Genomic DNA, 15,570 nt, shown 5'->3' with positions numbered 1-15,570 from the left:
CGTCTTTGCAGCCCCTGGCTGAAAAACATTAGCGCCTTTGGTAAGTGGTCTATCAGAGGACAATGAGACTGAGGCGCGTGCACGAGGCGACCCCATGTTTTTATTTTCTCTCTCTTTGAGCTAAAACACAGATTCCCGGTCGGAATATTATCGCTTTTTACGAGAAAAATGGCATAAAAATTGATTTTAAACAGCAGTTGACATGCTTCGAAGTACGGTAATGGAATATTTAGACATTTTTTGTCACGAAACGCATCGGGCGCATTACCCTTCTTTACACTTCGGATAGTGTCTAACGCACAAACAAAACAGAGGATATTTGAACATAACTATGGATTATTTTGAAGCAAACCAACATTTGTTATTGAAGTAGAAGTCCTGGGAGTGCATTCTGACGAAGAACAGCAAAGGTAATAACATTTTTCTTATAGTAAATCTGACTTTGGTGAGGGCTAAACTTGGTGGGTGTCTAAATAGCTAGCCCTGTGATGCCGGGCTATCTACTTAGAATATTGCAAAATGTGCTTTCACCGAAAAGCTATTTTAAAATCGGACATAGCAAGTGCATAGAGGAGTTCTGTATCTATAATTCTTAAAATAATTGTTATGTTTTTGTGAACGTTTATCGTGAGTAATTTAGTAAATTCACCGGAAGTTTGCGGGGGGTATGCTAGTTCTGAACGTCACATGCTAATGTAAAAAGCTGGTTTTTGATACTTGATTGAACAAAACATGCATGTATTGTATAACATAATGTCCTAGGTGTGTCATCTGATGAAGATCATCAAAGGTTAGTGCTGCATTTAGCTGTGGTTTGGGTTTATGTGACATTATATGCTAGCTTGAAAAATGGGTGTCTGATTATTTCTGGCTGGGTACTCTGCTGACATAATCTAATGTTTTGTTTTCGTTGTAAAGCCTTTTTGAAATCGGACAGTGTGGTTAGATTAACGAGAGTCTTGTCTTTAAAATGGTGTAAAATAGTCACGTTTGAGAAATTGAAGTAATAGCATTTCTAAGGTATTTGAATAACGCGCCACGGGATTCCACTGGCGATTTCGTCCCACCTTCCCTAGAGAGGTTAACCTGTTAGGGCTAGGGGGCAGTATTGACACGGCTGGATAAAAAACGTACCCGATTTAATCTGGTTACTACTCCTGCCCAGTAACTAGAATATGCATATAATTATTGGCTTTGGATAGAAAACACTCCAAAGTTTCTAAAACTGTTTGAATGGTGTCTGTGAGTATAACAGAACTCAAATGGCAGGTCAAAACCTGAGAAGGTTCTGTACAGGAAGTACCCTGTCTGACCATTTCTTGGCCTTCTTTGCCATCTCTATCCATTACAAAGGATCTCTGCTGTTACGTGACACTTCCTACGGCTCACATGGTCTCTCAGAAGGCGGCAAAAAGCTGAATCGTGGCTTTGCAGGCTCTGGCTGAAAAAAAGGTGCGCGTTTGGGTAGTGGCTGGTTACAGTACTGTGAGACTCAGGCGCGTGCCCGCGTCGACCGAATGCTTTGTTTTCTTTCCTCTGTTTACCTAAACGGAGATTCCCGGTCGGAATATTATCGCTTTTTTACGAGAAAAATGGCATAAAAATTGATTTTAAACAGCGGTTGACATGCTTCGAAGTACGGTAATGGAATATTTAGAATTATTTTGTCACGAATTGCGCAATGCTCGTGACCCTGATGTACCATTTCGGATAGTGTCTGGAACGCACGAACAAAACGCCGCTATTTGGATATAACGATGGATTATTTTGGACCAAACCAACATTTGTTATAGAAGTAGCAGTCCTGGGAGTGCATTCTGACGAAGACAACAAAGGTAATCAAACTTTTGTAATAGTAAATCTGACTTTGGTCAGGGCTAAACTTGGTGGATGTCTAAATGGCTAGCCGTGAAGGCTGGGCTATCTACTGAGAATATTGCAAAATGTGCTTTCACCGAAAAGCTATTTTAAAATCGGACACCTCGATTGCACAAAGGAGTTCTGTATCTATAATTCTTAAAATAATTGTTATGTTTTTTGTGAACGTTTATCGTGAGTAATTTAGTAAATTGTTAGTAATTTCCCTGGAAGTTTGCGGGGGGTATGCTAGTTCTGAACGTCACATGCTAATGTAAAAAGCTGGTTTTTGATATAAATATGAACTTGATTGAACAAAACATGCATGTATTGTATAACATAATGGCTTAGGTGTGTCATCTGATGAAGATCATCAAAGGTTAGTGCTGCATTTAGCTGTGGTTTGGGTTTATGTGACATTATATGCTAGCTTGAAAAATGGGTGTCTGATTATTTCTGGCTGGGTACTCTGCTGACATAATCTAATGTTTTGCTTTCGTTGTAAAGCCTTTTTGAAATCGGACAGTGTGGTTAGATTAACGAGAGTCTTGTCTTTAAAATGCTGTAAAATAGTCATATGTTTGAGAAATTGAAGTAATAGCATTTCTAAGGTATTTGAAAATCGCGCCACGGGATTCAACTGGCTGTTGCGTAGGTGGGACGAATTCGTCCCACCTAGCCCAGAGAGGTTAAACACTGTCCACTGACTCTCCTGGTGACCCACAGAGGATATATACATTAAACACTGTCCACTGACTCTCCTGGAGACACACAGAGGATATATACATTAACCTGTTGGGGATAGGGGGCAGTATTTGCACGGCCAGATAAAAAACTTACCCGATTTAATCTGGTTACTACTCCTGCCCAGTAACTAGAATATGCATATAATTAGTAGATTTGGATAGAAAACACTCTAAAGTTTCTAAAACTGTTTGAATGGTGTCTGTGAGTATAACAGAACTCATATGGCAGTCAAAACCCTGAGACAAATCCTAACAGGAAGTGGAAATCTGATGTGTGAAATCACTTTCAAGCCTTTGCCATTGAAACACACAGGGACTTATTAATCATTTAGCACTTCCTAAGGCTTCCACTAGATGTCAACAGTCTTTACAAAGTGGTTTGAGTCTTCTATGGTAGAAACTGACCCAAAGAGAGGCTTGGGAAGTTGGTCACAGGGGGAGGGCCATTACTACTATGACACGGGCGCCCATGGGAACCCGTTTGTTCCGAAACGTTTAGTAAAACAATGCAATCGTCCGCCTTGAATATTATTGAAGCTCTGGTTGAAAAAGGCCCTAAAGATTTATGTTATACAACGTTTGACATGTTTGAATGAACGTAAATATATATTTTTTGCACATTAGTGACAACAAGTCCCGCGTGCTTCAGTACATTATGAGTAGCCTTCGGAACGCGCTAACAAGAAGGAACTATTGGGACATAAATTATTAACTTTTTCAAACAAAACTACATTTGTTGTGGACCTGGGATTACTGGAAGTGCCTTCTGATGAAGATAATCAAAGGTAAGGGAATATTTACAGTAGTATATTTGATTTTAGATGATTCCAAGATGGCGCTAACATATATCACCTAGCCTATTTTTCTGAGCATACCACGTCGTTTATCGATTTCCTAGTAAAGTTATTTTTAAATATGGCAATGCGGTTGCATTCACGAGATGTTCATCTATAATTCTTTGAATGACAATATTACATAGTAATTTTGTAAATTGTAGTGCTGATTCACCGGAAGCATTTGAGGGAAAATATTTTCTGAACGTCACGCGCCGATGTAAAATGCTGTTTTTATATATAAATATGAACTTTATCGAACAAAAAATGCATGCATTGTGTAACATGATGTCCTAGGAGTGTCATCTGATGAAGATTGTCAAAGGTTAGTGCTGCATTTAGCTGTGTTTTGGGTATTTGTGATGCATGCTAGTTGCTTTGAAAATGGCAGTGTGATTGTTTTTAGCAGGGTACTCTCCTAACATAATCTAATGTTTTGCTTTTGCTGTAAAGCCTTTTTGAAATCGGACAACGTGGTTCGATTCAGGAGAGGTGTATCTATAAAATGGTGTAAAATAGTAATATGTTTGAGAAATTGAAGTTATAGCATATAGAGGTATTTGTATTTCGTGCAATGCGATTCCACTGGCTGTTGACTAGGGTGGGACGCAACCGTCCCACGTTCCCAGACAGGTTAAACACTGTCCACTGACTCTCCTGGAGACACACAGAGGATATATACATTAAACACTGTCCACTGACTCTCCTGGAGACACACTCAGTCAACACTGCTAGCTAGCCAACTTCTACCGACTAGCAGCACTGTAGAAACTAATACATTACAACGAAACGATTTGATTAGAGTAGTGTTAGCTAGCTACATAGTTGTCTTTGCTGTCTTTGTATCTAAGATAATTGTGTAGTTTAGAGTAATTATCGAGGTTAGCTAGCCAGCTATTTTCGTCCGCCGCGACGCGACGCCGTTCTCCAGACTTAGTCAACACACCTAGTCATCATCAAACCAACTGCTAGCTAGCCAACCTTTACCGACTAACAGCACTGTAGAAACTAATACATTACAACGGAACGATTTGACTAGTGTAGTGTTAGCTAGCTACATAGTTGTCTTTGTCATAGTTTGATAATTGTGTAGTTTAGAGTAATTATCGAGGTTAGCTAGCCAGCTATTTTCGTCCCCCGCGACACCATCTTCCAAACCTAGCCAACTATTACCGACGAGCAGCATTGTAGAAACTAAATACATTACAAAGGAACGTCTTGATTAGTGTTATGTTAGCTAGCTACATAGTTGCCTTTGTATCATGATAATGGTGTAGTACTGAAACTATCGAGGTTACCTAGCCAGCTACACTTTCAAACAAAGTCAACAACGCAGCCACTGCTAGCTAGCCTACTTCACCAGCCAGCAGTACTGTGTCATTTTAGTCTTTTTAGTCAATAAGATTTTTGCAACGTAAGCTTAACTTTCTGAACTATCGAGACGTGTAGTCCACTTGTCATTCCAATCTCCTTTGCATTAGCGTAACCTCTTCTGTAGCCTGTCAACTATGTGTCGGTCTATCCCTGTTCTCTCCCCTCTGCACAGGCCATACAAACGCTTCACACCGCGTGGCCGCTGCCACTCTAACCTGGTGGTCCCAGCGCGCACGACCCACGTGGAGTTACAGGTCTCCGGCAGCCTCTGGAACTGCCGGTCTGCGGCCAACAAGGCAGAGTTCATCTCAGCCTATGCTACCCTCCAGTCCCTCGACTTCTTGGCGCTGACGGAAACATGGATTACCACAGATAACACTGCTACTCCTTCTGCTCTCTCCTCGTCTGCCCACGTGTTCTCGCATACCCCGAGAGAATCTGGGGTATGCGAGAATCCTCATCTCTCCCAAGTGGACATTCTCTCTTTCTCCCCTGACCCATTTCTCCCCTGACCCATTTGACTCTCCGGAGACCCACAGAGGATATATACATTAAACACTGTCCACTGACTCTCCTGGAGACCCACAGAGGATATATACATTAAACACTGTCCACTTACTCTCCTGGAGACCCACAGAGGATATATACATTAAACACTGTCCACTTACTCTCCTGGAGACCCACAGAGGATATATACATTAAACACTGTCCACTGACTCTCCTGGAGACCCACAGAGGATATATACATTAAACACTGTCCACTTACTCTCCTGGAGACCCACAGAGGATATATACATTAAACACTGTCCACTGACTCTCCTGGAGACCCACAGAGGATATATACATTAAACACTGTCCACTTACTCTCCTGGAGACACACAGAGGATATATACATTAAACACTGTCCACTGACTCTCCTGGAGACCCACAGAGGATATATGCAGTACCAGTCAAAAGTTTGGACACACCTCATTCAAGGGTTTTTCTTTATTTTTACTATTTTCTACATTGTAGAATAATAGTGAAGACATCAAAACTATGAAGTAAAATGTTTGGAATCATGTAGTAACCAAAAAAGTGTTAAACAAATCAAAATATATTTTTTTATTTTAGATTCTTCAATGTAGGCCCCATTTGCCTTGATGACAGCTTTGCACACTCTTGGCATTCTCTCAACCAGCTTCACCTGGAATGCTTTTCCAATAGTCTTGAAGGAGTTCCCACATATGCTGAGCACTTCTTGGCTGCTTTTCCTTCACTCTGTGGTCCCAAACCATCTCAATTGGGTTGAGGTTGGGTTATTGTGGAGGCCAGGTCATCTGATGTAGCACTCTGTCACTCTCATTCTTGGTCAAATAGCCCTTACACAGCCTGGAGGTGTGCTGGGTTTTTGTCCTGTTGAAAAACAAATGATAGTCCCACTAAGGGCAAACCAGATGGGACGGCGTATCGCTGCAGAATGCTGTGGTAGCCATGCTGGTTAAGTGTGCCTTGAATTCTAAATAAATTAATGACAGTGTCACCAACAAGGCACCCCTACACCATCACACCTCCTCCTCCATACTTCCTGGTGGGAACCACACATGCAGAGGTCATCCGTTCACATATTCTGCGCCTCACAAAGACACGGCAGTTGGAACCAAAAAATTCTAATTTGGACTCATCACACCAAAGGACAGATTTCCACCAGTCTCATGTTTCTTGGCCCAAGCAAGTCTCTTCTTCTTATTGGAGTCCTTTAGTAGTGGTTTCTTTGAAGCAATTTGACCATGAAGACTTGGTTCACGCAGTCTCCTCTGAACAGTTGATGTTCACATGTGTCTGAACTCTGTGAAGCATTTATTTGGCCTGCATTTTCTGATGCTGGTAACTCTAATGAACTTATCCTCTGCAGCAGAGGTAACTCTGGGTCTTCCTTCCTGTGGCGGTCCTCATGAGAGCCAGTTTTATCATAGCGCTTGATGTTTTTTTCTACTGCACTTGAAGAAACTTTCAAAGTTCTTGACATTTTCCGGATTGACTGACCTTCAGGTCTTAAAATGTAATGATGGACTGTCATTTCTCTTTGCTTATTTGAGCTGTTCTTGCCATAATATGGACTTGGTCTTTTACCAAATAGGGCTATATTCTGTGTACCACCCCTACCTTGTCACAGCTTGAGACCGTGGGTCTCGACCCCGCCCTGTGTAACTGGGTCCTGGACTTCCTGAAGGACCACCCCAAGGTGGTGAAGGTAGGAAACAACATCTCCACTCTGCTGATCCTCAACACTGGGGCCCCACAAGGGTGCATTCTCAGCCCTCTCCTGTACACCCTGTTCACCCACGACTACATGGCCATGCACGCCTCCAACTCATCAAGTTTGCAGACGACACTACAGTGGTAGGCTTGATTACCAACAACGACGAGACGGCCTACAGGGAGGAGGTGTGGTGTCAGGAAAATAACCTCTCACTCAATGTCAGCAGAAAACTGAAGAGATGATCATGGACTTCAGGAAACAGCAAACAGAGCACCCCCCTATCCACATTGACGGGACAGCAGTGGAGAAGGTGGAAAGTTTTAAGTTCCTCGGTGTACATATCACCGACAAACTGAAATGCTCCACGCACACAGACAGTGTAGGATCCTGAAAAAATGTGGCTTGTCACCGAAAACCCTCACTAACTTTTACAGGTGCACAATTGAGAGCATCGTGTCGGGCTGTATCACCGCCTGGTATGGCAACTGCACTGCCCACAACCGCAAGGCTCTCCAGAGGGTGGTGCGGTCTGCACAACGCATCACCGGGGGCAAAATACCTGCCCTCCAGGACACCTACAGCACCTGATGTCACAAGAAGGCCAAAAGATCATCAAGGACAACAACCACCCGAGCCACTGCCTGTTCACCCCGCTACCATCCAGAAGGCAAGGTCAGTACAGGTGCATCAAAGCAGGGACAGAGAGATTGAAAAACAGTTTCTATCTCAAGGCCATCAGATTGTTAAACAGCCACCACTAGCACAGAAAGGCGGCTACCTACCTACAGACTTGATATCATTGGCCACTTTAATAAATGGATCACTAGTCACTTTAATAATGCCACTTTAAGAATGTTTCGAAATCTCGCATTACTCATCTCATATGTATATAATGTATACTGTATCCTTCACTCTCTATTCTTTACTATCTATTGCATCTTAGCTGCTCTGTCACTGCTCATCCATATATTTTATACTTACACTACAGTTCAATAGTTTGGGTTCACTTAGAATTTTCCTTGTTTATGAAAGAAAAACATTTTTTTCTGTCCATTAAAATAACATAAAATTGATCAGAAATACTGTGTAGACATCGTTAATGTTGTAAATGACTATTGTAGCTGGAAACGGCTGATTTTTAATGGAATAGCTACATAGGCGTACAGAGGCCCATTATCAGCAACCATCACTCCTGTGTTCCAATGGCACGTTGTGTTAGCTAATCCAAGTTTATCATTTTAAAAGGCTAATTGATCATTAGAAAACTGGCAGCTTCATTAAATAGTACCCGCGAAACACCAGTCTCAACGTCAACAATGAAGAGGCGACTCCGGGATGCTGGCCTTCTATGCAGAGTTCCTCTGTCCAGTGTCTGTGTTCTTTTGCCCATCTTCATTTTTATTTTTAATTGGCCAATCTGAGATATGGCTTTTTCTTTGCAACTCTGCCTAGAAGGCCAGCATCCCGGTGTCGCCTCTTCACTGTTGACATTGAGACTGGTGTTTCGCGGGTGCTATTTAACGAAGCTGCCAGTTGAGGACTTGTGAGGCGTCTGTTTCTCAAACTAGACACTAATGTACTTGTCCTCTTGCTCAGTTGTGCACCGGGACCTCCCACTCCTCTTTCTATTCTGGTTAGAGACAGTTTGCGCTGTTCTGTGAAGGGAGCAGTACACAGCATTGTGCGAGTTCTTCAGTTTCTTGGCAATTTCTCGCATGGCAATTTCTCGCCTTAATTTCTCAGAACAAGAATAGACTGACGAGTTTCAGAAGAAAGTTCATTGTTTCTGGCCATTTTGAGCCTGTAATAAAACCCACAAATGCTGATGCTCCAGATACTCAACTAGTCTACAGAAGGCCAGTTTTATTGCTTCTTTAATCAGAACAACAGTTTTCAGCTGTGCTAACATAATTAAAAAAAGGTTTTTCTAATGATCAATTAGCCTTTTAAAATTAGAAACTTGGATTAGCTAACACAACGTGCCATCGGAACACAGGTGTGATGGTTGCTGATAATGGGCCTCTGTACGCCTATGTAGATATTCCATTAAAAATCAGCTGTTTCCAGCTACAATAGTAATTTACAACAGTAACAATGTCTACAATGTATTTCTGATCAATTTGATGTTATTTTACTGGACAAAAAGTAGCTTTTCTTTAAAAAACACAGACATTTCTAAGTGACCCCAAACTTTTGAACAGTAGTGTATATATTCTCATCCCATTCCTTTACTAGATTGTGTGTATTAGGTTTTGTTGTGGAATTGTTAAATATTACCTGTTAGATACTGCTGCACTGTCAGATCTAGAAGCATAAACATTTCACTACACTCACAATAACATCTGCTAACCATGTGTATGTGACCAATACAATTTGATTTGATTTGACAATACAACTGATTGGCTCAAAGGAAATAAATTCTACAAATGAACTTTTAACAAGGCACACCTGTTAATTGAAATGCATTCCAGGTGACTACCTCATGAAGCTGGTGGAGAGAATGCCAAGAGTGTGCAAAGCTGTCATCAAGGAAAAGGGTGGCTGCTTTGAAGAATCTCAAATATAAAATACACTTTTTTGGGTTACTACATGATTCCATATGTGTTATTTCATAGTTTTGATGTCTTCACTATTATTCTTCAATGTAGAAAATAGTAAAAATAAAGAAAAACCATTGAATGAGTAGGTGTGTCCAAACTTTTGACTGGTACTGTATACAACTCATTATAGACCAACTCATACATTTACCTACAATACAGTGGACTTGTGGTTAGAGCGTGCGCCTGGAGATTGAAAGGTTGGAAGTTTGGTCCCTGGTTGAGGCATCCTATGCACAGCTAAGGCATACTGCTTGGCACTCAGCATTAAGGAAATAGATTGGGAGTAAGGCCCTGAGACACGTAGTCTAGTGTCCTATCCAGGGGGCGTACTTGTACATCAAGCTGCCTCACGCTACAGAAACAGGAAGTAGGCTCCTGTTGCTGTGGGCCGTTCTTCACACAAGGGTACATACTGTACTTGGGACTTTGGTGAACGCCAGTAAGAAATATGAAGATCCACTCTATAAAACATTCTTACATCTGAAGCAAATTAACATTTTGACTAGGTTTAACCAGACTAGGTTTAACCAGACTAGGTTTAACAAGACCAAACTCTGCCCTTCATAAAGAAAGCGTTGGTGGTTTGACAGAAGCAGCCTGTGATGATCATTCCTGCTGTGTGTTTTAGCTTCTCAGTGTGATGGTGATTCACATCATCAAGCCTGAAGACAGAAGATCCAGACATCGTCTAGCGCTCTGTATGAACACACACGGTGTTAACACACCTCGTTGATCTCTCTGTGTGTGTGTGTGTGTGTGTGTGTGTGTGTGTGTGTGTGTTTGTGTGTGTGACGTCTAACCCCGGGGCCTGTCCCTGTCAGTGTGTTTGATTTCCTGTCTGTCAAACTCAACATCTTGGCACTCCACTTCCTGTAGTCAGCCCTCCTACAGAGATTCTCATTCTAGGACTGGCCGTTTCTATGGTATTACAGGGCTTTCTCGCTTTCTCTCTCTTTCACACTCTCTCCCAAGCCATCTCCCTCTCATCTCTCTCATTCCCTCGTCATGCTTCTTCTTTTCATAACCCATAGTGAAGATGATTCATTCTGTTCTGTTGTTCAATTAAACATTATCTGGTACGCGTCCTGTTATTTCTAACTCTCATAGGTAAAGCCACGCACGCACACGCACGCACACACACACACACACACACACACATACATACATACATACATACACACCCTTCCCCATATAGACTCCATGGCACAAGGCAGGGGAGATCCAAGACAAATGCTACCTAATTACATTTTTGGGGTGTTTTGAGAGCTAATGAGCATTGGCAACTTTCATTCAACAAGATATTCCATTGAATAGAATTCCAGTGAATGGATATTGTACAGATATTCTATATTCAATGTGCTGCATCGAGAGGTTCTGTTTCTAACTAAAATAGCAAGTCTGTCAAGTAGAGGTTGGAGTTTCAATTAGATAAGAGCTGGTGTTTGTGTGTCCGTGTGAGAGTGTGTGTGTGGTCCTGTCTGCTGTCTTTCTCTGTGGGCACTGCCAAGCTCCAGCTATTGACTGGCAGTCTGCCCTCCTCACCTCACTCTCTCCACTACCCTCAGAGAGATGGACACACACAGAGAGACACGCACACACCGATACACACAGAAAGGTTACAGGCGGGCATACAACTCAGCAGGGGCTCAACGATTGGCTAGCTCGGAGGTCCTGGGTGGGTAAGTGTTGGCGCTGACCTCATTTGATTGGCTGCCCTCCCAGCTGGCCTCCCATCCACCACTGCACCATAGCCAATCACACCCCACTGTTACCCCCCCCAGTCTACTATGAACCCCCTATTGGTTGGTTCAATAGTCCAACTGTCTCAAATACTGCTTCAAACAATAACATGTACTCTGGGGCCTGGGAAGTCTTCTCTTACTCAAACACACATGCACAGACAGAGACAGAGAGACAGAGACAGAGACAGAGACAGAACAGAGCGAGAGACAGAGACAGAGAGACAGAACAAGACAGAACAGACAGAACAGAGAGAGAGACTGTGACGTAGAAGTCCGTCACTGGCCGTGGGTAGAATTTGGTACTTTAAGGCACGCACACATTCATCACTCCTCCCTGCTCCGTTATCAGATAAGTTAACAATGTGGGTCGACACACAAGTTAACTTCTCTATCTTAGCACATACATTCCACACTTACGTCAGTAACCCGGTTATGGTATAAAGAAATAAACAGACAAGTGTTCATATTTAATATAAGCAATATTTATTATACTTAGATGTTATGGATGAGTGCGTTGTTTGTTTGTTCTGTTCCTCTCTCTCTCCATCGCTGTAGCTTCCGTGTATGTTGGATAAGGACCCGAGCTAAGGGAATTGGGCTTACTTTGTAGTGCCTGTCCCGAATGGCTCATTAATGTAAATGGGCATATTGAAAGACACTGTCAGTGATGTAATTTTGTAAATGTTATGTTGTGATATTGTTTCATAAAAAAACGTGTTGCAATGTATATACTTTAGTATGTTTAGTTGAATGGAAAATGTAGGTTTGAATAGGTAATTGCTTAATTAATTAGTGTTAATTGTTCTGAGGGGAGGGGCTACCCCTACAAAAGGAGTCTCTTTCAGTTCATAGGGAGGCATTTTGGATTGAGCTGTGGGTGGGGTGGGGCAGCATTGTTTTTAGCTGTCCCATAAGGTATACGTTTGATGGCAGTACTGTTGTTTTTGTTCCGGAATCACTATGTAAATAAACACCCAGAAGCACAGAAGAACTTTTGCGGCTCCGCCATCTTTTTATTTTGATAGAGGTTAGGTTTTCCAGTTTAGCCTTCTGGCCTACTCTACGTGACAGACACAGAACAGAGAGAGAGACAGAACAGAGAGAGAGACAGACAGAGAGAGAGACAGACAGAGAGAGAGACAGACAGAGTGAGAGACAGACAAACAGAACAGAGAGACAGACAAACAGAACAGAACAGACAGACAGACAGACAGACAGACAGAGAGACAGTGAGTGAGTGAGTGAGTGAGAGAGTGAGAGAGATATCTCAGAGAGAGAGACAGAGAGAGAGAGCGATATCTCAGAGACAGATAGGAAAGATAGAGCTACAGGGAAAGGTACTGAGAAATAAAGAGATGCTGGAGAGAGATACAGGAAGATGGAGAGATTCTCTCCCTTTTTTCTCCTCCTCCTCCAGTTTAAAAATACCAGTGGGCTGAGAGACAATAATCTAGACAGTATATCACCACCCACTGTCATTCTACATCCTAAGTAGTCTCTCTCTCTCTCTCTCTCTCTCTCTCTCTCTCTCTCTCTCTCTCTCGGCTTAGGAAATGACATTTTGCTCAGGCAGGCTTTAGTTCTATAAGTAAGTGTGTGTGTTCTTGTCTCTAGGTGTTTTAATTACGTAGCTAACACTGATAGCAAGACTAGATTGGACTTGCTGATGGTCCTGTGTTTAAAACAGATGGTTCTTTTTAGACAGAGGAAAGGGGATGAGGAGAGGAGTGGTGATGTGTGTGTGTATGAAAGGTTGTGTTTGGAGAACACTATTATTGGCAGTGTGTACTTGTGTATACCGTAAGCAACTAGTAAGTGGACTCAGATGGAACATATCTATAGATTTACACCTCTGTAGGTTTAGTATAGTATATTAGATTACAGTGTAGTAGAGTAGAGTATAGTATATTACAGTAGAGTATAGTATAGTAAAGTAAAGAGTAGAATAGATTACAGTAAAGTAGAGTAGATTAGATTACAGTAGAGTAGAGTAGATTAGATTACAGTAAAGTAGAGCAGATTAGATTAAAATACATTATAGTAGAGTAGATTAGATTACAGTAAAGTAGAGCAGATTAGATTAAAGTACATTATAGTAGAGTAGATTAGATTACAGTAAAGTAGAGCAGATTCGAGTGGAGTATAGTAGAGTAAAACCTAAATAGAACAGAACAGAATCCCAGTACACTAACCTGTGCACAAACCTGTGCAGGTGAGTACAGCTTCTGTCTGTGATGCCGTCTGTGTCCCTCATGTCTTTCTGCTCCTCTATGGGGAGGGGTCACTCCACTGTGATCCACTACGGCTCCTGTCATCAGCCCTACCCCCTGACCCGGCCTGGTCCCGCCTTCCAACCCTCCACCTCCACCTGAAGACCACAATGGAAAGAAGACCACAATGGATAGAAGAGGACCACAATGGAAAGAAGACCACAATGGAAAGAAGACCACAATGGAAAGAAGACCACAATGGATAGAAGAGGACCACAATGGAAAGAAGACCACAATGGAAAGAAGACCACAATGGATAGAAGAGGACCACAATGGAAAGAAGACCACAATGGAAAGAAGACCACAATGGAAAGAAGACCACAATGGAAAGAAGAAGACCACAATGGAAAGAAGAGGACCACAACGGATAGAAGAGGACCACAATGGATAGAAGAAGACCACAATGGATAGAAGAAGACCACAATGGATAGAAGAAGACCACAATGGATAGGAGAGGACCACAATGGATAGGAGAGGACCACAATGGATAGAAGAGGAACCACAATGGATAGGAGAGGACCACAATGGATAGAAGAGGAACCACAATGGAAAGAAGGGGAGCACAATGGAAAGAAGGGGACCACAATGGATAGAAGGGGACCACAATGGATAGGAGAGGACCACAATGGAAAGAAGAAGACCACAATGGATAGAAGAGGACCACAATGGATAGAAGAAGACCACAATGGATAGAAGAGGACCAAAATGGATAGGAGAGGACCACAATGGATAGAAGGGGACCAAAATGGAGAGGAGAGGACCACAATGGAAAGAAGAAGACCACAATGGATAGGAGAGGACAACAATGGATAGAAGGGGACCACAATGGATAGAAGGGGACCACAATGGAGAGGAGAGGACCACAATGGAAAGAAGAAGACCACAATGGATAGAAGAGGACCACAATGGATAGAAGGGGACCACAATGGATAGAAGAGGACCAAAATGGATAGGAGAGGACCACAATGGATAGAAGGGGACCAAAATGGAGAGGAGAGGACCACAATGGATAGGAGAGGACCACAATGGATAGGAGAGGACCACAATGGGAAGAAGGGGACCACAATGGATAGAAGGGGACCACAATGGATAGAAGCGGACCACAATGGATAGAAGCCGACCACAATGGATAGAAGCGGACCACAATGGATAGAAGCGGACCACAATGGATAGAAGGGGACCACAATGGATAGAAGGGGACCACAATGGATAGAAGAGGACCACAATGGATAGAAGAAGACCACAATGGATAGAATAGGACCACAATGGATAGAAGGGGGGCACAATGGATAGAAGGGGTCCACAATGGATAGAAGAGGACCACAATGGATAGAAGGGGACCACAATGGATAGAAGAGGACCACAATGGATAGAAGGGGACCACAATGGATAGAAGAAGACCACAATGGATAGAAGAGGACCACAATGGATAGAAGAGGACCACAATGGATAGAAGGGGTCCACAATGGATAGAAGAGGACCACAATGGATAGAAGGGGACCACAATGGATAGAAGAGGACCACAATGGATAGAAGGGGACCACAATGGATAGAAGAAGACCACAATGGATAGAAGAGGACCACAATGGATAGAAGGGGACCACAATGGATAGGAGAGGACCACAATGGATAAGAAGGGGACCACAATGGATAGAAGGGGACCACAATGGATAGAAGAGGACCACAATGGATAGAAGGGGACCACAATGGATAGAAGGGGAACCACAATGGATAGGAGAGGACCACAATGGATAGAAGACCACAATGGATAGAAGAAGACCACAATGGAAAGAAGAGGACCACAATGGATAGAAGGGGAACCACAATGGATAGAAGAAGACCACAATGGAAAGAAGAGGAACCACAATGGATAGAAGAGGACCACAATGGATAGAAGGGGACCACA

General features: G+C 42.6%; 2 protein-coding genes across 3 annotated transcripts in view; both read right to left on the bottom strand.

Annotated features, from left to right (window-relative positions):
* The window catches only part of LOC106564420 (voltage-dependent T-type calcium channel subunit alpha-1I), a 24,300-nt gene extending 10,544 nt beyond the window's left edge, over positions 1-13,756 (bottom strand). For both annotated transcript variants that reach the window (XM_045690998.1, XM_045690999.1), the window contains exon 1: positions 13,587-13,756. In XM_045690998.1, the coding sequence (XP_045546954.1) occupies positions 13,587-13,709 (123 nt within the window). In that variant the 5' untranslated portion in view covers positions 13,710-13,756. The remainder of the gene's footprint in view (positions 1-13,586) is intronic.
* The window catches only part of LOC106593365 (voltage-dependent T-type calcium channel subunit alpha-1I), a 134,296-nt gene continuing 132,440 nt past the window's right edge, over positions 13,715-15,570 (bottom strand). The window contains exon 37 of the mRNA XM_045692073.1: positions 13,715-13,762. Within this exon, the coding sequence (XP_045548029.1) occupies positions 13,715-13,762 (48 nt within the window). The remainder of the gene's footprint in view (positions 13,763-15,570) is intronic.

The sequence above is a fragment of the Salmo salar genome, chromosome ssa12 (genome assembly GCF_905237065.1).
Source record: "Salmo salar chromosome ssa12, Ssal_v3.1, whole genome shotgun sequence".
Lineage (NCBI taxonomy): Eukaryota > Metazoa > Chordata > Actinopteri > Salmoniformes > Salmonidae > Salmo > Salmo salar.
This window is presented reverse-complemented; position numbering and strand designations above follow the sequence as displayed.